This window comes from Fusarium oxysporum, chromosome 5 (genome assembly GCF_000149955.1).
Source record: "Fusarium oxysporum f. sp. lycopersici 4287 chromosome 5, whole genome shotgun sequence".
NCBI lineage: Eukaryota > Fungi > Ascomycota > Sordariomycetes > Hypocreales > Nectriaceae > Fusarium > Fusarium oxysporum.
The window spans coordinates 3,993,822-4,018,691 of record NC_030990.1 but is presented as its reverse complement, the minus strand read 5'-3'; the positions used below and the strand labels follow the sequence as shown (position 1 = coordinate 4,018,691).

Genomic DNA, 24,870 nt, shown 5'->3' with positions numbered 1-24,870 from the left:
TACGATAGCAACGGAAAGATAGTCAACAGACCCATATGCGGTCCCAAGATCCAACCACGCGTGTTCAAGATGCCTGATACGGTCTTCTACAAGCAAGCCAAGCCCACGCGTGCGAACGCCAATAAGATGCCCAAGGTGAATACAGAGGAGACGGATATCACCTGGCGTACCAGGGAGCACAGCGATAAGAACGATTCTTGAGATACTGTCGAGTCACTAGATGAGAAATCGAGGGTCGGGTGACAGGGAGGTTGAGGTGATACCCAGACCTCAGCAATGAAAATCGCTGACTCAGCTTATCGAGCTGAGCACGAGAACGTCATGCCCGCCCGATGCCAAAACGGAGAATCAGGGCAGCTATGAAGGAAAGACAATCAGTTCCAAGAGAGATGATCCGGAAATATCTGGGCTAGAAGCGAGATCATATTCAAGTCTCCCCCTTCTTCCCTTCTTGTGGGTCATTCACCTTCTTATTCAGGAGTCATCCCAAGCTCTCCCGTGTTACACTCGACAGGCTTCATCACTTTTCAGCAGGGATCAATAGCTTATCGAGACATAAATAACTAAGCTTAAATCTAAGAATATCTGACATCTACCGGGGTCTTCTCGAGTATATGCTGTACAACACGGCTTCCCTGCCGCCCGCCCCACATCGAGGCTTCTGAACCAGATGGTCCGGCCTCGAACCCCATTAGCTCTAGCAGTATCTATCTGTTTCTGCTTGGACAGCTATAGCCCGACCTCGAAGAAACAGTACATCATGTAATCACGATGCTATGTGCTGTTCAAGACCCGTGACGTATCCACCCCAACTCCTTGCCATATTTCAGATACCAGAATCTTCTCCCCCAATCCCTCATCATGCGTGAGACTCTAAAGATGCCTTGCGGGGAACTTAGTCTTGGTGACGGTATGATCCATAGCCCGCCCAATCCATATTCATTCTTGGGGTCGCCATGTACTCTCTGTTCATGCCTCCATATCGACGATGAGCTTCTGCAGCCTGGGCCGGATCCCGATATGCTGAATGATAGTATTCCTGGTCAGCATACGTCCTCGGCCTTCGCCGGGAGTCATAGCTACTGGCCCTGCTACCCGAGCGAGATGTTGCTCGAGAAGGAGTAGCGGTGTGAATATAGTGTATCTCTTGTTGTTCCGCTAGTCTCTCATCCCCATGGAGTCTGCAAAGGTAGGCGAAGAATGGAGAACCGCGTTCTCGGGGCGCACGACAGCCTGGTGTGGTGCATACGTGGGTCAAGCAATACCCACCAGGGATTGTTGACTCATTGGGACATGCAGGGTCGGCGCAGGCATGAGTTTGGCAGAAATTCGAGTTGGGATTGCTGTCTTTGACGATTTCTGAACAGTCTCGTCGTTGACAAGTATGTCGGAAGCATTTCTGGGGGTGGGCGTGACCATGTCCGTTAGCGAAGTCGGGGCAGCCAGGCGCGGAACATAAATCTACATTGGACTGTTAGCTTTGTAAAGTGGGAGGAAGTAGATACTTACGAATATGACACCATCTCATAGTTGCGTTTTGATGGACATCCCGAGGCTGTAGGCAGTCCGGTTGGTCGCACTCATGTTCAGTACAGAATCTCGAGTCTCCTTGGACAATAGCGTCGCAGCCGTGTAAGAATTGGCATTTGCCATGGTTTGAACAGAGCTTCGTAGGCTCTCCCTTGTCATTCAAAAGAGAGTAGCCCTTGCAACCTCCGGGGGCAATACAACATTGATGTCGAATGCACCTCCGCCCATCCCGAGCCAACATTTCATCATGAGGTAAGATGTATGTTCGATGGTGGCAGTCGGCCACCTCACAATGGTGTTTCTTGCAGTAACGTTCAGAGTCATCCCGGTCGGAATCGCATTTCGTGAACTTGCACTGAAACTCTTTGGAGTGTTTTGTGCAGTACTGCGAGTTCTTGTCGCGCTCTTCATAGCATTGCTTGTCTTTGTCTTTCGCCTTACAGGAGTCTGGGAATGTCAGCATTTGGGTTTGGGACTCGGCCTGGGATAAGTGACTTACGGTCGCGGCAGAGCCAATAGCCGTGACCAATATTAGAGTATTTAAAGCCACCTCCTTCGACATCCAAGAGTTTCGTATTGCATTTAAACCAAGCACACTCAGAGTCTTAAAAGGAGTCAGCCATTTTGCTAAGAGGAAACGACAGGCTACTCACGTTTGTCGCAGAACTTATCTTTTGAACGCGTGCGAGTATTGCACCTGGGTCCGAATTCGCAGCAATCTGATGTACGGTAAGTAATTGACTTAGATAAGACCTTAAGGACACGCTCACGGGGTTTGCAATAATCTGCGTCTTTACCATTGCTGTAACACGCCACTGCGCGATCGCATTTGGACACACTACATTCAGCGGGAGCTCTTTTGCTACTCCTACTGCTCCGGCTGCTGTTGCCTTTGCCGCTGCCCATAATGAAAGATTCGACACTGGTATATAGGATTGGTAGTTCCGGATGTAAGTGGGAAGACTAGATGTGTGACAAGATATATACTTGCCAAGGTAAAAGTATACCGAGATATGTCGGTAATCCAAAAGAAGTTCAAAATATGGGAACCTACTCAGTCGAGTTCTCCAAATTGCGTTTTGGCAGCTATATTTCGGGGGACATTATCCACCCTATATACCTTTGGGCTCAGCGCCCTCCCAAATCCTCGATACTGACTGAGGTCAGGCATAAATTAGCCGAGATCAGGCAGAGTCGCTAGAGGATTAATCCAATTCCTTTCGTGTAGCTCTTTTCACAGGAGTTACACGCAGGCTGGACTTCAATAGCATGCTTGATATTGTAATACTCCGGGAGCCAAGGACACAAACGTTGCCTGCCTATACACCTTGGCTCCCTCTGCTAGCCGTGATAGATGATGAGGCGCAGTGAATGGCTTGCTGGTATCTCAAATTTGTCAAAAAGGAATTAGCCACGAGTCGACATCATGGAAGAGTATAGTCGAGACCCGTTAACCAAGGCTCCCATGTTGGATTGATGGAAGCTGGCTCAGCAATCATCACCAGTTAGGTTCTCAGCGATTACAATCTTGAGAGATTTAGGAGTCAGCTCACAGCATCGGCCTTCCCAAATTTCGCTACTTGTCTGACTGCACTCAAGTACTGATATTGGCACCACCCTCCTTCTTGGTAGTTAACCCTTTCTCAATCCCAAACAACACTGAAGGATATGAGGCAACCACCAAACAGAAAGTATGGTGGTTCAAATTTCAAGCCTTGAGCCTCATCGTTCTGCATGCTGTGACTGTGGTTGTGCTCGTGTAGCGAATAATGTCGTAGCTTGATCACTTGAGTTGCATGACTTTGCTATCTCACGTTCTGTACTCGCTGAGAGGTAGATCGTATGAGTCGTTCCTTGATCCTGAGAGATATAAGTGGGCGTTCGTGACAAGGCTGAAGGTTGTTTGCGGCGCTCAAATCAATGCCGGCAAGGCAACCATGTAACTGGCCAAGGCGCCTTCTGGACCCAGGACAAGTGCAGTGTTTGTCAAAGGGCCTCCTGATGATAAGCAAAACGCCCCCCCGGCGATTCGACTTAATGGAGATCTATTTCTGTCAGTATCTATTGTTGGCACGTAGCAATAAAAATGGGCCAGTTGCTCTTGTGCTACAGATTACGAGCATGTCACAATATCGGAGAATTAACGAGGCAACTGATATTCATATTGGCTGCTTGAGGCTCTCAAGACTTCAACCTGTTCTCATGGCTAAGAGGCGTAATGGATAGAGAGAGCAAGAATGATAGATGATGAAGCTCGGATGATTGATTGTTGACACAGAGCGCCTGTAGACATCGCAGAGGGGAGAATCGGTCGATGCTGTAGTGTTTGTTAATGCATCCCTTGACATGCTTGCGACGCACCCTTAGCGATCCAGAGACAGGCTCACTTGAAACAGGGCGTTATTGTTGTTGTTGTGCAAATTTAGCCAATGAAAGTGGTCACGGGCAGTTGTTGGGAGAGAAGATGAAGAATAACATGCTTTGATATTTGCTAATGCAAGAGGAACCAATCGTTTTCAGAGGCCTCCCAGGCAGTCGAAATGCACTATCCGCTTCCCCCAACAAGCTCCTGTCTTGTTCCCTGGCTCCTGCTGAACTTCAGTTCCACTTTGTCTTTGTCGCTCATGCATCTTGCCGCCTCCCCCCTACAACGCAACGGCCTTTTGTGATTTTTGATCTCGCAACTGACAACACGTACCGGATCTAACAAAACAACTGCCGATATCATCTGACCGTCCCCAGTGCTGCACAAAGCTGTTGCACTACCGCGCATGAACCTGCGCTACTCAGTGCGACCGCGTCTTGGAGATGTTCGCACTTTGTAGACAAATATCAAAGCAGATAACAATTCCGCCTAGATCATCGAATGACGAACATTCTATACTTAGTCATATCAGACTTGTGTCGTCTCGTTTATCCTTACATTTGATTAGCTCACACGCATCATGACTGATAGTACAAACTCACCTGAGGGCAGACCAACATAGATCCCTGTACTGGTGGACTCGGCAGGAGCCACGACAGCATCAGTCGGAATACAGCAGGTTCACGCACTCTCTCAGCCATCATTCGAGTTGATTCTGGTGAAGAAAACGTAGCGATGGCGTCGAATCCTGAGGCACGTCCAAGCCAGCGGTCGTGGTGTGATCAGCGCGAGTAAGACGACACTCCAACATGGGAGGCAGCTTGAGTTGAACCAAGGCCATCAGACCAAGTGGGTAGCCATAGTTCGCCCAGATCCAACAGAGGTACAAGCTTGATGCCTGATCGTCTATGAAAGGACAAGTACTCATCAATCGCAGGCAATCCGATTTCTTGAACCACCAAACGATCGTCGATGCCCTCACTCGCAAGCACTGCTTTCAACCCGTCAGTCATACACAAACGCAGCATAGGACATAATAACGAGGCTTCTTACCTGAACCGACACCATCCCGACATTGACTCATCGATGATTGACAACAATCGGGCCCGCCGTCATCTGTCTCTCAGCTGCGTCCATCTCAGCGACATATCTTGAGAGCGGGTGTCGAAGCATTTAAATATGACCTTGACCCTTGCACATTGTCCTTCCTTCTTATCTTCGCAAGATCTGCCAGTTTGAGATCCCACTTTGAGCTGCCAGGGGTTATGGAATGCTCACCCAAGCGTATTCATCAAATCCCAGGAACTACCAGCCAAGCAACCTTCTGCATAGCCGATTGTGTGACAATATCGCCTTGACAATAGGCAAATCAGGCCACATACTCTGGTACCATTTCAGGGTGTCTTCATCGGACCGAATCCACGAAAAACGTCATTCCTGATTAATCGGCAGTTGATTTGATTGCTGGTTAGATCAGATGAAATGGATGGAGAGAAGCAGTAACGTGGCACAAAGACGTTGAGGCGATTCCTTCGGTAGGAACTTCCTCGTTATCAGAGACTGTATGATCAACGGTTGTTTTGTTTCTCTTCCTTTCGGCAGTTGTTTTGTTGCACAAAGACACGTTTTGCCACGGGACATTGATTATGACTTCATTGGAGCAGTTCGAATTATCGAAGAATGGCCCAATCCAAGCATCAGAAGGCAGGAAGAGAGTGTGGTATTATGTCCGGTAATGAAAAATCAAAATACTGCTAATGCGATCCACCTCCAAGACCTAAGGGTGATGTCTTCCGACGACGAGGACTGCAAGTTCACAACTATCGGAAAATAGAATCATGTTGTTAGGTCTGAATACCAATGGTTACTTGTGTATGCGTACAAGTTTCTCATCTGACTTTTCCATCAGCAGGTTGCCCATGGCTCGTCGATATGAACTCAACCCCCCTCAACTCCCAGATCACATCGCACGTCCCCTTTCCAGAACACTGATGTCTCCCCGAAGAACTCATACGAGCCCTTGATCGAGACATAGACTTCCAAAATTGTTTCCGCAATCATCGTACACGCCATAAATCGAAACACTCCAGGTCCGTCATCACCCTTGTCCAGACATGCATCTCTAAATGTGTCTCAGAGCATGAAACACAGGTCACTGTCATGACTGTCTTATCAATACTAATCAAGTGTAAAGCAAAATCCAGCGCCCCCGATGTACGCATCATTCTATATACCACAGGAGAAGTATTCAACTCAGATGCGAGTTGCTGAAAAGATGATGTTCATGGGGCTGCCTCATTTCAAGGACACTCAGTCGCGATGCAAGGAATGCAACAGAAAGTTGGATGGCCCAGGCCAGATATCGGTTGGCTATCAACTTCGGAAAAACAATGTTCTTTTCATGACTGTCAGGCCTGTGCCTCCCAAGTCAAAATGCAAGGTTCGTTCCCATGCCCCTTCTCGGTTAAAGTTGCGAGTCATCCTCTGACCTATGATTCTCTAGTAACCATTGACTTAAGCTATCATTTGAGGCATCTAAGGTATTTGCCGACGCTACACTTGCTTGGAATCAAGCTATCTCTTGGGCATGTGCTGGATAGATCATGCGGCCCTTGGGGTATTCAGGAGAGATTTGCCGAAAATAAATACAGAAGTTCTCGCTCAGACCCCATTTTCACACGTGAAAACAGATGCGGAGTTAACGTATTTGAAGTTAATCGGTGCATATTTGGCCGCTTGTGTGATGTTCTGAGGCAGGCTATAGGTCTGATGGTCTGACATCCATCCCAGTTCCCAACGATCAGATCTAGCTTTCAACTCGTTATTCATCTTAGGAACGACCCTTGCGCTATTGATGTCTAAATCTGCCCCGATGCCCCAGTTCGCACTCCGGTCAATTTTGAGTGTCCATAATCTATACGGAATACTCGATCTGATACTCCACTTGCCTTACACAACACATCGCTGCTCCTATGATTTTGGTTGGAGCTATTCTACATTCACATTACTAGCTCACACAACCAAAAGAGCTACCACGGCTGAACTCACGCTTGGTACCCTTTTGGGAATCATTTTCGTGATGCCGAGTCTCAATCGCTGCTTCCAGCCTCATGCGCATCTTCAAATCTGCCATATTCTTCCAATCCTCCATTTTAAAGCCACCTGCTTCACTTCTGCTTACCCAAAACCTTCTCAAAAATCTTTTTCGAGTTCAAGCTAACATTAAGTTTTCAGATAGGCGTTTCAGACCACAAGCTACGAAGAAACCACGATCCCTTCTTCCGATACCCAGCCCAGTATAATGAAACCACGGATGTACTTTGGATCGCATACTTGAAGGTGCTGAAGAAGCCTCTTAGTCTTCATCGGATCGTCGTGTTGGCCCTCGCGCCTCGAAGAAAGAGCCCTCCAAGTAAAGTGCCCATCCATAATCTGAGAATCTCAATACACCCCATCATCCCATGCTGGAGAGTCTTGATATTCAGGATCACATCTGGCATTTAGCCAGAATACATCATTCATCTTAGTCACGGCTAGCCGGGGAGAATACATTTCAACAGACAGACCCATGAAGTGGCTGATATGTGACTCAAGAATCCTCTGTATTTCCCCACGACACTGTTCCTTTCGTAGTAGCGAGGGAAGAAGGCTCCGGACTGTTAAAAGTTCAAACGAAGAGGATATTTCTAACGTCAGGAATAAGAAAGTACACCCTGCCGAGACACGCCGTGTCTTCCATTAAACCTTCAGCCAGATCAGTGCATTGCCTTAGATATGGCCATTCTTCGCTGCAATATGAATACTTGCTATATAAACAATGTTCTTTGTTTCTACCTTACATCTTTGGCTTTCAAAATATTTTCAATGCTTTCGTTCTCTTCTAAACTGATAATAATGGTGGGCATGTTATGCTACTAAAGATATGAAGCCATCGCGAGGAGTAGTCTAACGTGTCGCAGAGTTGGGTATATTGTTGACCGTCATGAGTGAAATGGGGGTTCGTAATGGCTTTTCTATGTTCAATACGTATACAACAATTAATTCATTCATTCCTCGTTATAAAATGTAATTAATCCTCGATGGAATTTGGATGGGTACGTAATTTTCACGCATAGAGTGTTTGCGAGGCCAATCAAGTACTGAGCCCGAGGTTGTAGGCAGCCCAACGAACCAAGGCATCACGAAAAGCAGACTGAGTTCAAAATGTGCGTGATTCTATTCATCAAGCTAAGCGAAAATAACTTCACCGGCCATTGACGTAACTGGCGCGCGGCTACTATGTCCTCCCAAAAATGACCCCTGTCTGCTTGTCCTCCTTTATTCCAACTTGGCGCTGAGAGGCAGCTTGCGAGAACTACTTCCAACCCACACCGTCTTTGGATGGTCGGTGATAACCCAGTTCTGGGCATCCACATCCCAGTTGCTCAGATCGCGACGGGTCAATTGAGCGTTGAAGATGGCGCTCTGGCCGGGAGCAATGTTCTCGATACGGTCGAAACCGCGGAGGACACGAACGGGTTCGTTCTCGCCACCGAGGCTGACATACAGCTGGGGAATCTCGTCGGAGGTGGCGTTGCCTGTGTTGGTGATTGTGGCTGTGACGGTGTACAGGATATCCCACAATTGAGGGTTACCGCCTGGGGCACCAGAAGAGGGAAGACGAGGCTGGGCTGAGCCGTTGAGGGCGTTTGGAGGTAGGAACTCTTCGGCAGTCTTACCAAACTGGCCGCCGTCGTTAGATGCCTCGCTGGCGGATGAGGAAGTGTTCAGGAAGGGGTAGATGAACTTGTAGATGTATCGGACACCCTTAGGGAACACGTAGTCGTTGAGGTTCTTGCTGAAGTTGCCAAAGGTTGGGGCAGGAATGGTCTGACCAGCAGGAGGAGAGTAGGTGGAGTTAACGTTCTTCTGGATGTTGAGGTCTGAATACTCAAAGGTAGTCCAAGACAGACCATGACCGAACTCGTAGAGAGGAGCAGCGGTGTTGTTGGGAGCGCTCTTGCCATCGGTGCTGGGAGATCGTCGATCAAAGTGACGGTAGTCAATGAAGACACCCTCCGAGAAGTCATCCTGAGGAGCGCCACGGCCGTTGTTCGCCTCATAAAGAACCTCGGTACCGTAGCTCTCACGGGTGCGGCCCCAAGTGAAGGGAGATCGGCCAGGGCTTACCTTGCCGTAGAGGAGATCAGCGATGGCATTGCCAGACTCTTGGCCGGGAAGACCAGCCCAGACGATGGCGGTGATGTTGGGGTTCTTCTCGTAGTCGGCGAGCAGGACAGGGCCGACGGTATGCAGAACGACAATGGTGTTGGGGCAGATGGACGAGACGTTCTTGATGAGCTCGTCTCCCTGTTGCCAGAGGGTGAGGTTCTTGCGATCACCGAAGTTTCCGTCGACTTCAATGTAACCCTCACCAGAGTCGGCGTTGGCAAAAACGATAGCGGTCACGTTGGGTTGGCTGACAAGAGCCTGTGTCTGGGCCCATTCGTTGTTGGTCAAGATGCTCTCATATCGAGTTCCGTCTTGGGCAGCTCGGTTCTGGAGACCTTGGTCGGGTGTGATCAAGTAAGGGAATTGAGAAGTTCCCGAGCCCCAAGCCATAGCCAGGGTACCATTGTCGCAACCACGGTCGCCGCAACCATTGGGTCCAGCAGGGTTGGGACCGGCGTCCTCACCAATGACAGCGAGGAACTTGGGATTGTTGAGGGGAAGGGAGCCGGTGTTCTTGAGGATGACGCTTCCCTTGGCGGCAGACTCACGGATGTGGTTCTTGTGGTCGTGCTGGACGTTAACTCCAAAGTTGACTTGTTCGCGGTTCTCTTGAGCAAATGTTTGGACGAAGCCGAAGGTGTCGCGGGTCCAGGAGGAGAAGTTGATGTCGGGGAGGTCCTCTACCGTCTTTCCAACCTTGAAGAAGGCCGACATGATTCGCAGAGCCATGTCATCAACTCGCCAGGCGGGAACAGTTCCGTTGATGACAGCAAGAGTCAGGTTTCCACCCCAGAAGCTATATCCACTGTCGAACGCGGTGTCACCAGGCATGCTCATATCAAGACCAGCGACGGCAGAAGCAGCACCGGTGTGCTGGGCCGCCCAATCGCTCATGACGAAGCCCTGGAAACCCATCTCGTCCTTGAGGATACCGTTGAGGAGCTTGGAGTTCTGGCAACCGTACGAGTTGTTGATCTGATTGTAAGAGCACATGACTGAACCGACGCCAGCGCGGACGGCATCAGCAAAGGGCCAGGCGTAGAGCTCGTGCAAAGTCTTGTCGTCCAGGTTGGAGGAGAGAGACTCGGAGATGTTGTACTTGCGGGACTGGACCTCGCCACTCTGTCGGAAGTGCTCTACAAGGGGGTCAGTTCTCTGTCGATTTCCCAAACCGTCCAATTGGCTTACCTTGCTCGTTTGCGATGTAATGCTTAGCACAAGCAATGACACCTGCGTCTTGGATGCCCTTGACGGCCTCGGCCATGGCATGGCCAGCCATATAAGGATCAACGGTAAAGCCCTCCCAGTTTCGTCCACCAGCAGCAGTGCGGCCAAGAGGACCAGTAGCAGGGCCAAGAGCGATATCGATACCCTTCCCCTTGAACTCAGTTCCCATCAGAAGACCCCTCTCATACCAGAGAGACTTGCTCCAAGAAGCACCAGCTGTGGTGCCAGCGGGAAAAGCACTGTTGTAATCGGACAGACGAATTCCAAGAGGACCATCCTGAAGACAAAGACCTCGCATACCAAGACGAGGAATTGATCCCACGTTTCCTACACAGCGTTCGCCTTGCCACCTGAGAGAGTCGTTAGTCAAGGAGACCGAGATGCACTGTTCGCAAGGAGCTACTTACCCAACACCAGTGGTCAAGTTGACCTTTTCGAGGAGAGTGAGCTGGGACACAAAGTTCTTTGCTTTGGCGTAAGCTTCCTCCCAGCCAATGGCATTAGGATCCATCCATGGTGAAGGATAGTGAGGAGGTGAGTGTGCGAGTGTATCTCTCGTGACAACCTTTTGAGCGTCAGTATTCTGATCAACAACCATCACAGCAGCCACCGCCGCGCATAACGTCGGTATTATTGAAAGGTACATTCTCTGTAAAAATTGGACGTCTCGAATAAAAGGCTTATTCGAACAAGGTTTGAGCGATCAATTGCGCCCAGATTTGGTGGTCTAGAGGCAGAAGTAGACAGCCACGCAAATGCACACTTGAGAAGCAACTTGATGTCGACAAACTCAATGAGACTGTCTCGGGGGTTTTTGTGTAGGCTAAGGGTGCTGGCGATTGCGGAGGGAAGATCGAAAAAAGAAAACAAGGCTGCAAGGGAGGAAATGATCGCGATTTGGTGCGTAGCGTCCGAGCGAATAAGGGCGATATGGCAACAAGGCTGAGATTAGGTGAGGAAATGGTAAAAAAACCGACCTTTACACCAGCCAAAGTGCCTGGAACTTCAGAAGCAAGAGCAACTGCACCATCAGTGCCAGCAGCACCTATAGAGAGGGCTGCGGCGACCCAGTTCAGCTTCATTATGACCGTGTCTTCCTATAATATAATATCTATAAGTTTGGTGAGCCTTTGTTACTGGGGAGAGGGATCAATGTCGTCGATTTAACATTGAGGGAGTAGACTGACAGGCTAGTCCAATATATTGGAATTAAGGGGACCGAAGTTGAAGGGAGCAAGCCACAACGAAGAACTTTATCGACGAGTGTGAGGAAGGGAGAGAAGCCTCAGAAAAGAGGTGGTATTTTAACATTTATATATTCACAAAATTAAACATTGTCACCACGTGCAGCTACAGCGAAGAACACGCACGACAGCTGCAGTGCTGTAGTCTAAGTTCAGTACATGGGATATCTAAACCCTGTCTAAATGCTACTCCACTAACAAGCACCGCACCGCACACTGCACATCCCTTCCCTCACGGACGGACGCCGCCTCTCCCGAAGCTTAGCAGAGATTAAAAATGCACTGCAAAGAAAGGTTCATCGTCATCAAATGCTGTGTCAATGTACCCCACCGCGTATGCCTTGACCTGGGGACTGCATGCCGTAGCTTGCTGGGGAGGGTCAATCACGGCTGGTATTGGACAATTGTCGTGAACAGGCTCTTTTTCTTGGGTCGTGGGGTAAAAAGGGCCGATGTTGGAGGCAGCTTTAGACCCAAAGGAATCAGTCAAGACTCGTCTGACCATCGACTTACATGCGTGTTATGTGAATGGGAGAGAAGAGGATGTAGTATTTGGACTGGAGTATCTTGACGTCACATGGTCTACTCCTCGGACCAGACCCCAATTGCATTGCATTGTCCCTTTGTTTACCCATAAACAAGAGCTGGACTGAACTGAACTGCGCAGATGGTGCTGCAAGTCTGTGGCCTCTTAGATCATGAGAGTGTTGATCTCATCTGATAAATTCCCAACACGAACTGGACCAACGTTGCACTACAGAGTACACCTCGTCAGGTCAGAACCGTGATCGACATAGCTAAATTTTACCAAGGTCATGCCCTCTCCAGATCCTGTAATTAATATAAGTCAGAAAACCCAAAATAAAAAAGTCTAATCCGCCCTAATTGCCCTCACGCATGAGTCCTTGCTCGAAATTACGGAGTATCTTTTTTCGGTGAATTCTTGCTCTTCCCTTGATCAATTGCCGAAACAACACCAGATTTTCCTTCCACATATTTCCCCGTCATCATCATCATTAATTCCCCACGATGCCCTTGCTCCCCCGCCCCTTGGAACCTTTTTCTTTCTTCCCCGCATCCCAGAGAAACTAACCCCGACCCCAGCGATCGTCTGCGTCCGAAGAACCACCGCGGAATGTCGGGCCTAGAGCCCGTCTCCATTGATTCCAAGTCGTGATCATCTTTGTATTCTTGGCGAAATGGTCAGATTAGCAAGAGTTTTATTATTCTGTAGCTGCCTAGGAGGTAATGGGTGCCCTGCTGGGCTCGTGAATTGGCGCTGTTCCTTGGATGTCTGGGATCAGGAAGATGTGCGTGTTATGCTACGTTGTAAGTCAAAGGCACAGCAGTAAAAGCTTGGGTGGTATGCAGATGCAGGTTGTTTAAACGGTCAAATCATTATTAAGTAGCTTTCTGTGGTAGCTTACTGCCCTTCTAGGCAAGTCTGTCAGCTCCATCTATGCGATTTCATCCTTTCAAGGATCATCATGACACCCCTTAGCCCATTACATGAATCAATGCCATCATCGACTCCATAGAATACACTTTTTTCCCTCTCCGGGCCACCATACCGCCAACGTCTCTAAGCGTCGTGGTACTCGGTCTAATTATCTGAACTCAACTAAAAATCCCATTCATAAATCAGTAGATACCAGGGATGATTCGGTATCGAACAATCTTGCGGTACTCCTCCCAGTCCTTGCCGTACTTGCGATGGCACTTGTCGTCGTCACGTCTCTCACGGTGAATGAGGAGGATAGCAAAGTACAGGATGTAGAAGTAGGTGATGAGCATGCCCCATCCCTTAGCTTCGCCCCGGATAACCTCTCGACCGTCTCGCATAACCCACGCGCCCTCGGCATGAGTTCCGGCGCTGAGAATCTGATACCCGGCGATACCGGTGGGAAGACAGTAGGGCCACGACTGGATCCAATCGCCCAGGTAGTTGATGTGACGAGCGATTCCCCACCAGCCTGTTGTGAGAAGCTTGCTGCCCTTCTGGGTCTGGATGTACTTGAGGTGAGAGATTCTGGGATCGTCGGGGTTGGTTCGGAAGCGGTTCTTCTCGTTGTTGGCTGAGCGGAAGATGTAGAAGCCAAGGCCGATGAGACCCAGCATACCGGCTAGTCCGAGAGGGCCGAGAGAGACAGGGTGAACGGAGAGATATCGGGTCTGCAGCGAGTAGACATATGGCACCCAAACAATATCGCCAAAAGCCAACATCATACCGAAGCCGTCGGTGGTGATGTCCATGGTCGTCAAGATCGCGGGCTCGTTCCACCAAGAGTCGAAGACATACAGAGCCTGAACAGCGGTGATGAGGATAGAGCTATCCGTCACGAAACCATAGTTGCGATACTGCTGAGCGCACCAAGAACAGTTCATGATAATCCAGCCCATCATTCCAGGTCGAAGCTCAAGGAACTCCTTGATGTCAACCTCACCGATGAGAGGGATCGAAATACGGGGGTTCAGTTCACGACCGATGAACCAATCATACAACATGTTTCCGGAGTGGCCTCCAGCAGCAAGCTCGCGGTTCTCCTTATTTCCGGGCTTAACGCTAAAGCTTCGAACGTAGACGAAGGTGGACACGAGGTAGGAGTAGATGATGTTGGCGGAAAGGATCTGAATGAAGTTCTCCGACATGAAGGTCCAGACCGGAAACTCGGCACCCTGAGCAGCGGTTCCAGCGGCAAGGACAGCCAGGGTGAAGGTGCTAGAGTACAAAGCTGCGAAACGTGTTAGAAACGTCTTCCTCTCATCATTCCCAGGTTTGACGAACTGTTAAATCGGTACTTGAGTTTTCCTCCAGAGCGCAACTCGGTGCCCTCAACTTCAACCGCGGGAAGAACCCGGTAGAGGATCAGGGAGAGGACATTGTATCCGATCACAGCGGCGGTTCCCTTCCAGCTGACCAGGCCAGCGACGCCATTGCTGGGCCATCCGACTTCGTGTTTCAAGGCATCGAGCGATAGGGTCTTGGGGTGAAGCAGAGATGGCGCGGGGCATCCCGAGATGTCGTTGCAGACGAAGTTGAAGACGTATACGAGGATGGGGAGGAAGAACGAGATGACAAAGGCGCCGGGACTGAGAATTGTTAGCTATGATCTGAAGAGTGAGGTAAGGAGATGACTTGAAACTTACGGGCCAAAGAACTCATAGCCGTGTTGCTCCTCTGAAGCCGGCTGTTTATCTTTGACAGCCATGTTTGAGGTTTCGACGAACTCAGATCAGGGGCTTCAATTCTTTCTAAGTTCAGATGCCAAAGGAATTCTACTCAAGCAACGAGGCCTCTTGTTCTCATGAAACAAAGATCAACTCTTTGCAAAAAGTCAAGGCGAGTCTACGGGAGTCGTGACGAAATTACACAGAATTAGCTTAATCTAATCAACGCGTAGTGTATTCTTTTTCGGGCCCCGCTGCTCCCCCTGTCGTATTCGCGTATTCGGGAATGGCAGTTGTCTCAGGGCAATTGGCGAATTAGAGCTTGGATACTCCGTAGTTTCACTAACACGACGGAAGTCGGCAATAGATTTGTTCGGCAATAAATATCTGACTGTAGTATTAAAATAGAGTTCTTATATCTCTTACTTGAGAGCGGTATACGCAACTCGTCATCTACACGATTTGGCCAAAGTTCAGACTGGCTTGTGAGTCCAAAGAAATCGGTATATCTTCAAGCTCCAAGGCACAAAAGTCTATGATGCTGCCGGACAAATACTTGTCCCGTTGGAGAATATCCTCTCGCAAAGGGGCCAATCATCAGCCACACATGTCGCCACAAATCCAAGCCCCATGTGTCTTAATTCTCCGGTCAAGGGGCGTAGAGCAAGGTGTGGAACGCCAGGGCGGGTTTTACTATTTGTGGAAAAGACAGTTTGAGGTTTTGGGGATTGCAACAGGTGCCAGGCCCCAGGGACCACAACGCGTAATCAGGGAGAATACATACATCATCTCCATCTCCATATCGCCAAAACCCTCGCGACTCGGGCCTGAAACTATATGTTTGTGTCTTCTCTGTGAAGTTGTTCCGCTTACTCACCTGTCCCTTCATTATCAGCCCCTTTTTTGGTGACCATTGTTTTTGATGATAGGCTTTATCGCAATCATATAGCTCCGACCAACCAGGCAGTAGATCTGTCCCGACGACCATTCCATTCTAATCCATTCGTCTCGGCTTCAATACTCCAACGACCAATATCCTCATACGGTTTCGAATCGATAACCATCGATAACCATCGAGTCCATCATCATGCGCTTCCAAGCATTACCATTCGCTTTATCGTTACTCGGTTCGGCGAGCGCTCAAGTCGCAGAGCAACCGACAACCACGATCCAAGTCCCACAATGTACAGCAACTTCACATACCGGCATGGGCGGCTTCTTCGATCTACGACCAGACATGGCCGTCGTGCCCGATGAGAACACAAAGAAGTACGCCGTGACAAAGGACTACTTCTCAAAGGGCTACGACTACGGAAAGAACTTCACATTAAACATCTGCGGTCCGGTCGTGGAGCCAGTCACAAACGTCGTTGGTGTCGAGCCGCCTTTGTGGCAGAACGTGAGCGCTTATTACATGGTGGGAGGCGAGGTCTTCTCAATAGGGTGGGTTTGAACATGCACAACTTGGTGCATTGCGCCGAAAGGAATGCGCCAGCTAATACAGACGCAGTTTCGAATCAATGGACTTGCAGAGCCGTGGTCGCAAGTTGGTTCTTCAATACACAGGGGGCTCTCCTTGCGGCGCCGACGTCAACAAGACGGAACCTATCTACGAACGATCCGCCCAGCGCGACTCGTACCTCGAGGATGAGAACGACTTGACGGCTTACACGCCCGTTCCGGAACCCGAGGAGCCCGCTGAGGAGGAACCGAAGCCAAAGGACAAGCGAAGACGCAAGTCGACGACCATTTCGTTCCACTGCGATCGAGACCCAACCACGACCTCTGCCAGCGTCTCCTTTGTCGGCACAGACCCAGACGAATGCGCCTATTTCTTTGAGGTCCGATCCTCGCACGCATGCGCCCACGCAGAGCCACATAAGCCCGGTAGCGTCGGCCCAGGCAGCATCTTCGGACTCATCGTCGTGATCGCGGTGCTCGTGTACTTCCTCGGCGGCATCTTCTACAACCGAACGGTGACCCATGCGCGCGGCTGGCGACAACTCCCCAACTACAGCTTATGGGCGGGAATCTGGAGCTTCATCTGCGTGCGTCGTCCCCTCCCCGGCTCCAAGCCCGAGCGATACTCTCCCTGAGTTATTTTCCTTTCTCTTTTTGCTCCTCCGTTATTTTTTTGGTTTTATAGAAAAGAAACTGGGGGCTGACAGGTGAGGTTTTCTCTTTTGGTTTTATAGGAACTTTGTTTTTGCTGCTTCACGGCCTGTCTGAGACGAATCACCGTTCGACGTGGCTACCAACAAGTACACTCGAGTCCGAGTCGGAGAGAGCAGGATAGAGATGCCGAGAATCGGCTGATTGACCAACTAGATGAGGAGTGGGAAGATTGAGGCTAGAGTAGGAGGATCATAGATGCGTGGTGTTTCTTTTCCACTGGGTGTTGTTGTCTCGGGGCCTGGATTGGGCTCTCATATTTAAAATCATGATCGGAGTTTTAGGGGCACGATATTGGTCACGCGTTGTACTGGGCTTGAGATTGGTCGGTACTTCAAAAACATGTCAAAGTTGATCAAATTCGTCCATGGCTATGTCTCTCTTATGTGATGCATGTATGTGATGTGGCTTGGTGAGCGCCATCGGTCTTCGTTGTGCGTGTCTTGTCGTGGCTGTCTAGCTACCCTGCACCATTACACCAAATACTCGGCCGAGTCTTATCAGTGCCTCAAGCCACCCACAGTGTCGGTGCCTTGGGAAAGACATGCTCCCAATTGGGGTCATGTACTCCGTGCTCCTTGAAAGCATGGACTGTCAATGCAAAGTCTTGCAGTAGGCTGATGGTGTTCGCACGTTTGCTTCTCGAACTGCGAACTAAGCAGCCACATGCTGTAAAGCACCTATCATATCCCGCTAAAGCACCTCAACGTAACCTAAGGGCACAGGTTCAAGCTAAAGACTTTGTTAGAGACGGTGTGAGCGGTCCGGCCCATGCCTAGACGTTCTAACCAAGGACACTCTATTCTTTTGACGTTTTCAGAGCCAAAGTTACGAAAAAACGCCACGCGGAAATAGGAGGCAGATCAAAGCCACATTCATGTAGCTGATGCCATTTTAGGTCAACGTGCGGGTTTGGACAAACATGCAGTCGCCCAATTGTCGTTGACGAGATACATGAAAGAGATTTGAGGGGGGAACAAATTGGTTCGCGGGTTGGTTAGCTCAGGGGTCCACGTGTTGAGAGAACGTTTGTAGCAACTGCAGAGGAGAGACAAAATGAAGCCATCGTCAACACCAATACAACGTGGTTTGAAGGAGCAAGATACCTACAGCTGCAGCTGCAACAATGGCCCCGCTGGAAACGAGGCTGGCTAATGCAATGAAACATTGATCGGATCTCAGATCAACCCGAGGAGATCTTCAAAAGCCCACCAAACGGGGAGACGAACCGGAAGCGCCGTTCGTTTCAATGGTCATGGCATGACGCTTCATGCATAATACACATCAAATATGACCTGTTCTCGGAGATAAAAAAGGAAAATCTCAAATCTCAATTGTCCATCTACCCGGCCCCCGGGTGTCGGTTCGATCCTGATATGCACGCAAGATAAAAACGGGCTGAGACTGCGAGACAATCCAAGTCCAGCTAGCCACAGTCCGAGAGAGGATGACCCCTGCAAGCCTTGTTTCCTCCCAACGGCTCTGGCACTTTTCTCACAACGGTCGTTGTCTCGGCCCCTGGAACCGAAGCCTTGCGGTAAATGTGTACAAAGATATTGGATGGGATGCACAACAGGTATTATGTGCGATGCATAGCGCAATAATACACGCGCTCTTGATCAAGTGATTATATGTACCTTCCAGAAAGTCCGAGAAACAGGGTTCATGCGATTGACGAATTGTCTGTCTATGGAAAGGATTCCACCTCCGCAAAAAGAAACGTGAGTGACAGCATTGCCGAGAATGCTCCTTGCATAAGGTCCCTCCTTCGCATTGTTTCCCCGAGAGAAGAAGAACAAGAGAAGAAGAAGCCAGAAGTAGCAAAAACGCAGCCTTACTCCTTTCAGTCGAACCGGCGTCAATGTGCAATAGACTTCCCGTAACGTTCTAGCCAATGCATGTCTATCATGATGTGTGTGGAGACGTAGAGGTCCTCGAGTGCGTCATGTAAGGTATGTATATATGTATGTATGTATCTGGTTCGTGCAGCACGGCGACCTCGAGATAGCCGATGAGGCGAACTAAGGGGATCTTCGAACTTGGTCTTGGATACGATGGGCTTCGGTCGGGAGTATGTTATATCGTATGGTAAGAGAGTTCGTCATTGCCGTGGTGTTCATCTCTTGAAAAGGGAACTCGATCTTCTGCAAACAAGAATCTGGAACCCGTTAGCCGTGGGCTCCTCCAATCTCGTCTCCGTCGAGTCTTCCCGAAGCCGACATTACCAGTTGATGATCCTCTGCGCCCGTTGTCCCTTCTGATCGTCGTATTTCCCAAAATCGATATATGCATCTGGTCTGTTCGCTATAGTTCCCGAAGATCAAACTCAAGCAAGTATGAAGTTGCATCTCATCACATGGCTTGAGCCACACACACACACAAACACACACACGCCATCTCTGGGCTATGTCTAGCAGCACACCCTGCCCCCACGACCGTTTTCTGTCTCACATCTTTCTGACACCCTTTACTACACAGCCCATCCTTGACGCCTCCCACGCGGGTTTCCACGCGGCTGCATGACAAATGCCGTGAAACCACACGAATCTGGATAGCTGGTATGCAGTTACGTCCTGACGAGGAAAAGCAGCCTTTGTTCCCTACAGTTCGAAAGAAGAAACGTTTTTTTCTATCTCAAACGATGAGATTTTCAAGGCGAAGAAGAAACGAGAAGGAGGAGGAGGAGGAGGAGACAGCTGACGGGAGCGGAAACGGGTTTCGAAGTGGCCGGTTCGTTCGTTTGTTTGCTTGAGCAAATCTCGACGGGAAACAGGGGTTGTTTTCAACAAAGAAGTTAGCAGATGCATATTATGATGAAAGAACATACTGGCAAAGACATCAAGATGTGAGTACTTGCATAGCGGAATATGATTCCCAGTGGTCTGGATGCTCAAGTGTTATGCTGGGTACCGGTCTCGCAGAATGCTGACTTGTTTGATTTTCTCTGGCGAAAGCGACTGGACAGGCTGCCTGTAGGTACGCGTACGGTCAGTACAAAGCAAGATAAAGAGCTAATAAGGCCGTTGATGGTGGAATGATGCTTCTCCTGCGAAGTGTCTGCATTGGTGTTCCCATAGAAGATGTAGCTACTGCGTCTGCTTTGAGAGTTATCCAAATTCGGGTTGAGTGGAGAAGTTTGGTGTTTTCTGGTTCCTGGATTGCGGCGTGAGCACTAACCTATTCCATAAACCGCAAAAACGTTACATCGAGCCATGTCACTACAAATCCAGTTACAGACGTGTCTTTGTCATGGTGATCATTGCCTTTGGTGTTTTTTTTTTTTTTTTTTTTTTTTTTTGGCTCTGTACCACTTTGTTACTGTACTACCACGGAGTTGAGCTGGCGGTATTCTGACATCTTAACCTACACAGGGCACTTTACCCCGACGTCTTGCACATGATCACCGCCATTCCGGATAGCTTGCAAGTGTCACTACCTCCCTCTTCTGCAGTACCTGTGATTCACCCTTTGTGCTGGTGATAAGTCAATTATGCAGTGATAGATTGCATCCATGGTGTCAAGAGGCATCTGGCCGTACCATATTCTGATCTGGCCCTATTCACAGCCTGGCTGTTGTACCTTAACCAAGACCCCAGCATCGCCACCTAGTCCACAGTCTTTCGAGATGTCCTTGATGCATAGCCTTTACCAATACTTAGACGAACTTAGTATGCACCATGCAGCATGTCAAGCACCTAATCACATTTCACATTGCATCCAATACACATAAACCGCCACATCTCCTCTCTCCTCCCCTTGACATCACGACAACTACAAACACTGCAAAGTCCCGCTCCCACAAGCGGGTCGACCTACCCGGGCTATCCCTGTCCCCGCCTGCAGATGTCACTAGCTCCAAGATCCCACTAGGGCCCAGATCTCAGCTGCAGCTCAACCCACCCCTGCCAGAGATGTATGTATGCACAGGGCCGCTGAGCCTACAAGGTATTCGGGGGGGAGTAGTGAAGCTCCCCGTGTGGAGGCAAGTTCGCAGGTTCAAGTGCACGCACTCTTCCCTGTTGGGTCTTCTACATCCTCAGTGTCAATAGGTCAGGGGGGTTTTTGTGATACTGTTCTTTCCATGGTGCTGTTGAGCTTGTGCCCTGCTCTGAGTGTCTATATCAGAAGCCCATTTCCCTCCTTTGACCTTTGAATATTCATCAAGTCTGCTCCTACAACGATAGCCCATTGTCTACTGCTCCCCTTTCTCGCTTCTACTATTGTCCCTTGACCTCGTGCACTACTACTTCGCCTCTTCTGCTATTGTCCCTCCATTGTAGTACATCTTCTCAGTCCCTCATTGGCCCTGTCGTCATAGTTCGCACCTATTTGTGGCCACTAACAAAGTACAGTGGCTCGTGAATCCACTGGGAGCTATTGACTGTGACGAATAGCAACAATACATTACGTCTGAGTTCCTATTGAGCACCTCCAGAGCTATAAGAACAATGGAAATGGTCAAATTCGAGGACGAGTGCTCTCTGACTCCTCTATATAACGCCGCAACTTGGCCTGGCTTCTACTCTTCTTTCCTTCCTCCTCATCACTTCACATCTCAGACTCTACCTCTGTGCCAACAGCCCCTTTTCTCTTCCGAGCCTTGTCTCTGCGCTTCGAGCTTCATTTCGAGTCACACCAGTAGCCTTGGCTACTCAGGTATGCTCCCTCCCCTTACACCATCTTGCCTTGGCATCGCATGTGCTGACTTGGACAAGATAACTTCACACACAACTTCCTCCCGAGTCCACCGCCATCAAGTCTTTCGAGCGATTATAGCTGGCCAGGTATTATTTCTCTTTCCCATGCTGCAGGTCTTAGCAGTCCTGATCTAACTTGAACAAGACTGCTTTTTACACCACCCACCCCCGAATCTGCCTCCGCCCATCTTCCCTTCCCCCAACATCTACCGCAGTCTTTACCAAGGTATGTTTAGTCTTTCATCCCATATCACTCCAACTTTGCCTTTTACTAACTTGCCAAAGACCAGCTCGCTCCCATCAAGGCCGAGCCTTTACCCTTTTCTACACACAACTACCTCTCGCGTCTGCCGCCTCCAAGCCTCCCTTCAAGCAACAGCTGCGCCTGCTGCGCCTCCGGTATGTTTTATTCCCTTCTACTTTGACTTGAATCTTCGGTGTTCAAAACTAACTTTTTACAGACTCCCCCACCAACACACAGTTGCCATCTCCCCCCCTCTCCTCCTCCTCTTCCTGCCACCAAGGCGCAATGTCTTCCTCCCCCGTCTCCACCAGTAGCAAGTCTCCTGCTGCTGTAGCGGGGGGCTCGGTGGCCGGCCTCAGCAGAGTCTCGCCGGCTCAGGCCCGGGACCAGAAGATCCGCGCGGTACTCGATGAGTACGAGGTCACCTCCCCCTCCCTCATCCAAAGACTCATGCCGCTGCCCGTGGGCCGAGAGGAGAAGCGAAACTTCGTTCGCCTCCTCCGCCTCCATGGCGTCTCCTACGCCGACATCAAGAACCTCGGGGAGCTGAGCACCTCGCTGAGCACCCTCCGCGGCTGGGACCGCATGAAGAAGCCCCCCTCGGCTCGTCCTCGCACCCCGCGCTGGACCACCAGAGACGTAAGTTGCCCACCTCTACCCCGTGTCAACACATTGTACTAACATGGCTAAACAGATCGGCATCATGTACCAGGCCGTGAACACGGTGCTCGGGACGATGGACATCGGGTCCCCCGGCTTCTGGCGTCGTGTGGAGGAGGAGATGCCCAAGCTCAATGCGACGCATCGCTTCTCTGCCCAGGCCATCGCGGCCAAGTACGACAACCGAAGTCGGGGTGACATCGCCCGGCAGAGGGCGAACACCAGGGCCCAGTGAAGAGTTTTTTTTTTTAGTTTCCTGGCGGAAATTTAATGAAGAATAATGGTCCTATAATGATAAGAGACCAGTTACCGACAGCAAGTGTCTTTATTGATTTGATATGCCTTATCTGATATCTCGATGTGACATGTTAATACACAATGCCTTGAACTGTGATTCAACGCACTGGAGGGCTGAACCAGATATCATTAATGACCTTTGTTAACAAATCTTATCCAAGCTATAGTCAACTGATAAGTAGATTGCTATTAGGTGCTTGTCTCACCCGGATGGAGGCTGCATAGAAGTAGGGATGATCATGAGAAACATGGGATATCAAAAACAGGTGGTGAGTCAAGGCATGCATGGTAGAAGCTATCGTGAGATTAAGTTTGACTTCAGTGCGCTAGATTGCTAGTGATGATTGGTGTGGAAAGTGGAGTGAAGTGTTTAGATAGTTTGTGTTTGTTGCTTTTTGTCCATCAATTCCAAATAATAACTTCATCCATAGTGTCACTATCCCCGTTCTGCTCAGCTTCCTCCTCTTGTTCTTCGTAATCGTCCTCATCCCCGACGACCTGTCGACCCCTCGACCTTCTCACCACCTTCTGAGTCCGCCAAATTGAAAAGGCCCCGGCATTGAATCTTCGTTGAGCATCTTGACGGAGCCCTTTCCATAGTGTCACTATCCTCCTGAACATGGCTGTCCCATTCCGAACTTCCTTTGATGGTGCTCTGGAGCACACGGTGAGACTCAACGTTGGTATTAGGGTCGAAAACTGAGCTGACGTTGATCATGTACGATGATTCAGATGAATCCAGGGTCATTGACGGCGTGGCCCTGAGCACCATCCAAACTACCATGCGCGGTGAGGTGATCTCGGCATATAGCTTATGATCACCCCACGGAGCTAGGTCGTTTCGATGACACCCAGGACTGCGCCGTCAATGACCCTGGATTCATCTGAATCATCGAACAGATCCTCATCCGAAGATGCCTCATCATCCCCCTACGTTCAGATGTTAGCTATCTGGTTCAATGAGGAGCAGGAAATACTTACATCGCTACCGGATGAGGAGTCACCTCCCACAACTTGTCGAACTCTTGATGTCCGACGGGGAGTTTGCGAGGACTGGAAGTCGGAGGGGCTCCGTCTTTGACTTTTTGTTGAACGATGTTGACGGAGTCCCCTCCATAGTATCACTGATCCCATTTTGACCAGTCCCCTACGCGTTGTGCTCCCTCCCCGTCCTTGACATCGCCTCCAAGACCGACCGTCTAGTGGAGCTTGAGGTGTTGCCGCCATGAAAAGGCTCCGTCTTTGGCTTTTTTTTCGAATGGGTTGACATGACAGAGCCCCTTCCATAGTGTCGCTATCTTCGTTTGGGCGGCTTCCCCTCCTTGCTCCCCGTAGTCACCTCCATTTCCACCAACTCATCAATCCCCACACGTGTGCAAGAGCCATGGGGGAGCCACTCAGATGGAAGGGTTCCGTCCAGGACCTCGATGGTTGTCTGGAGGAAGAGCAGACATGTCAAGGGCGATTAGTGGTAGTGGACGGAGACCCTTCCATATTGCCATTATCGGTTTCCTGTGTTGCTCACCCCTCTTGCTCTTCGTAGTCACCCCCGTCTTTGACCAATGCCTGATCTTGCAGACTTCCACCGCGTGCTGTTTTTACCAGCTCTTCGAGGAGACAGCTCCTGGGATTGATCGTCCCCAGAATAAATTTGCTAGAGAGCTGGTAGGGTAGGCTGGTTTGTCTTGGTCGAATTCGATGTCGACTCCCGTGCAGTGGTGCACCAAGCTCTGTGTGGCGACTATAATCTCTCAGCCACAGGTCTCAACTGCAAATAACACATCTAGCTCAAAACACAGATATGACCGGGGGGCTATCCCAGATAGCTGGACCACGAAAGCATTACCCTCGGGGTGGCAATGAACTCGTGGAGTTCCGCAATGCGAATACCAAGCTCCTCGGCAGCCTTCCACTGCGTACCCATCTGTACAGCTTTGCAGGCTCCAGGCCTGGCCGGTCTTCGATCTTCTTCTTAGCAGGCGATTCTTCCACGGCGCTTGAAGCACTACCAGAGCTTGTGGGGCCACCCAGTTGGAACGGCTCGTCTTCCTCGGA

At 49.9% G+C, this 24,870-nt stretch overlaps 9 protein-coding genes across 17 annotated transcripts; 2 read left to right on the top strand and 7 right to left on the bottom strand.

The window, feature by feature from the left end:
* Positions 1-895: 895 nt before the first annotated feature.
* Positions 896-2,436, bottom strand: FOXG_02350 (uncharacterized protein; the record flags this gene model as incomplete). The annotated part of the gene is made up of 5 exons (XM_018379767.1): positions 896-1,461; positions 1,510-1,977; positions 2,030-2,134; positions 2,184-2,249; positions 2,301-2,436. The coding sequence occupies 5 exons, from the start codon at positions 2,434-2,436 to the stop codon at positions 896-898; spliced, it is 1,341 nt and encodes a 446-aa protein (XP_018235885.1).
* Positions 2,437-3,995: 1,559 nt separating this feature from the next.
* Positions 3,996-5,186, bottom strand: FOXG_18304 (uncharacterized protein). 4 transcript variants are annotated; one of them, XM_018398371.1, is made up of 4 exons: positions 5,080-5,110; positions 4,949-5,022; positions 4,498-4,886; positions 4,005-4,448 (listed from the first exon to the last, which is right to left on the bottom strand). In XM_018398371.1, exons 2-3 carry the CDS (start codon positions 4,961-4,963, stop codon positions 4,596-4,598), a joined length of 306 nt encoding a protein of 101 aa, XP_018235884.1. In that variant the 5' UTR covers positions 4,964-5,022; positions 5,080-5,110; the 3' UTR covers positions 4,005-4,448; positions 4,498-4,595. The 4 variants fall into 4 exon arrangements, with proteins under 4 accessions (XP_018235883.1, XP_018235881.1, XP_018235882.1 ...); XM_018398370.1 differs by having other exon boundaries at positions 3,996-4,448; positions 4,949-5,110; XM_018398368.1 differs by having other exon boundaries at positions 3,996-4,889; positions 4,949-5,186.
* Positions 5,187-7,846: 2,660 nt separating this feature from the next.
* Positions 7,847-11,665, bottom strand: FOXG_02349 (beta-glucosidase). Of its 3 annotated transcripts, none has more exons than XM_018379764.1 (5): positions 11,521-11,665; positions 11,311-11,444; positions 10,741-10,898; positions 10,295-10,683; positions 7,847-10,242 (listed from the first exon to the last, which is right to left on the bottom strand). In XM_018379764.1, the coding sequence occupies exons 2-5, from the start codon at positions 11,413-11,415 to the stop codon at positions 8,213-8,215; spliced, it is 2,682 nt and encodes an 893-aa protein (XP_018235878.1). In that variant the 5' UTR covers positions 11,416-11,444; positions 11,521-11,665; the 3' UTR covers positions 7,847-8,212. The 3 variants fall into 3 exon arrangements, with proteins under 3 accessions (XP_018235878.1, XP_018235879.1, XP_018235880.1); XM_018379765.1 differs by having other exon boundaries at positions 8,020-10,242; positions 11,311-11,430; positions 11,521-11,597; XM_018379766.1 differs by lacking the exons at positions 11,311-11,444; positions 11,521-11,665 and having other exon boundaries at positions 8,020-10,242; positions 10,741-10,939.
* A 934-nt stretch (positions 11,666-12,599) lies between these two features.
* FOXG_02348 (Delta(14)-sterol reductase) lies at positions 12,600-14,996 on the bottom strand. The gene is made up of 3 exons (XM_018379763.1): positions 14,725-14,996; positions 14,363-14,667; positions 12,600-14,309 (listed from the first exon to the last, which is right to left on the bottom strand). Exons 1-3 carry the CDS (start codon positions 14,784-14,786, stop codon positions 13,219-13,221), a joined length of 1,458 nt encoding a protein of 485 aa, XP_018235877.1. The 5' UTR covers positions 14,787-14,996; the 3' UTR covers positions 12,600-13,218.
* Positions 14,997-15,292: 296 nt separating this feature from the next.
* On the top strand, positions 15,293-17,291 carry FOXG_02347 (uncharacterized protein). Of its 4 annotated transcripts, XM_018379760.1 has the most exons (4): positions 15,469-15,584; positions 15,675-16,188; positions 16,256-16,793; positions 16,941-17,285. In XM_018379760.1, exons 2-4 carry the CDS (start codon positions 15,833-15,835, stop codon positions 17,091-17,093), a joined length of 1,047 nt encoding a protein of 348 aa, XP_018235874.1. In that variant the 5' UTR covers positions 15,469-15,584; positions 15,675-15,832; the 3' UTR covers positions 17,094-17,285. The 4 variants fall into 4 exon arrangements, with proteins under 4 accessions (XP_018235875.1, XP_018235873.1, XP_018235874.1 ...); XM_018379759.1 differs by having other exon boundaries at positions 15,357-16,188; positions 16,941-17,291; XM_018379762.1 differs by having other exon boundaries at positions 16,256-17,285.
* A 4,074-nt stretch (positions 17,292-21,365) lies between these two features.
* On the top strand, positions 21,366-22,753 carry FOXG_02346 (uncharacterized protein; the record flags this gene model as incomplete). The annotated part of the gene is made up of 5 exons (XM_018379758.1): positions 21,366-21,573; positions 21,760-21,840; positions 21,905-22,017; positions 22,096-22,497; positions 22,553-22,753. 5 exons carry the CDS (start codon positions 21,366-21,368, stop codon positions 22,751-22,753), a joined length of 1,005 nt encoding a protein of 334 aa, XP_018235872.1.
* Positions 22,754-23,299: 546 nt separating this feature from the next.
* On the bottom strand, positions 23,300-23,533 carry FOXG_18303 (uncharacterized protein; the record flags this gene model as incomplete). The annotated part of the gene is made up of 1 exon (XM_018398367.1): positions 23,300-23,533. The coding sequence occupies one exon, from the start codon at positions 23,531-23,533 to the stop codon at positions 23,300-23,302; it is 234 nt and encodes a 77-aa protein (XP_018235871.1).
* A 113-nt stretch (positions 23,534-23,646) lies between these two features.
* On the bottom strand, positions 23,647-23,949 carry FOXG_18302 (uncharacterized protein; the record flags this gene model as incomplete). The annotated part of the gene is made up of 2 exons (XM_018398366.1): positions 23,647-23,745; positions 23,797-23,949. 2 exons carry the CDS (start codon positions 23,947-23,949, stop codon positions 23,647-23,649), a joined length of 252 nt encoding a protein of 83 aa, XP_018235870.1.
* Positions 23,950-24,628: 679 nt separating this feature from the next.
* FOXG_18301 (uncharacterized protein) lies at positions 24,629-24,739 on the bottom strand (the record flags this gene model as incomplete). The annotated part of the gene is made up of 1 exon (XM_018398365.1): positions 24,629-24,739. The coding sequence occupies one exon, from the start codon at positions 24,737-24,739 to the stop codon at positions 24,629-24,631; it is 111 nt and encodes a 36-aa protein (XP_018235869.1).
* Between the last annotated feature and the right edge of the window lie 131 nt (positions 24,740-24,870).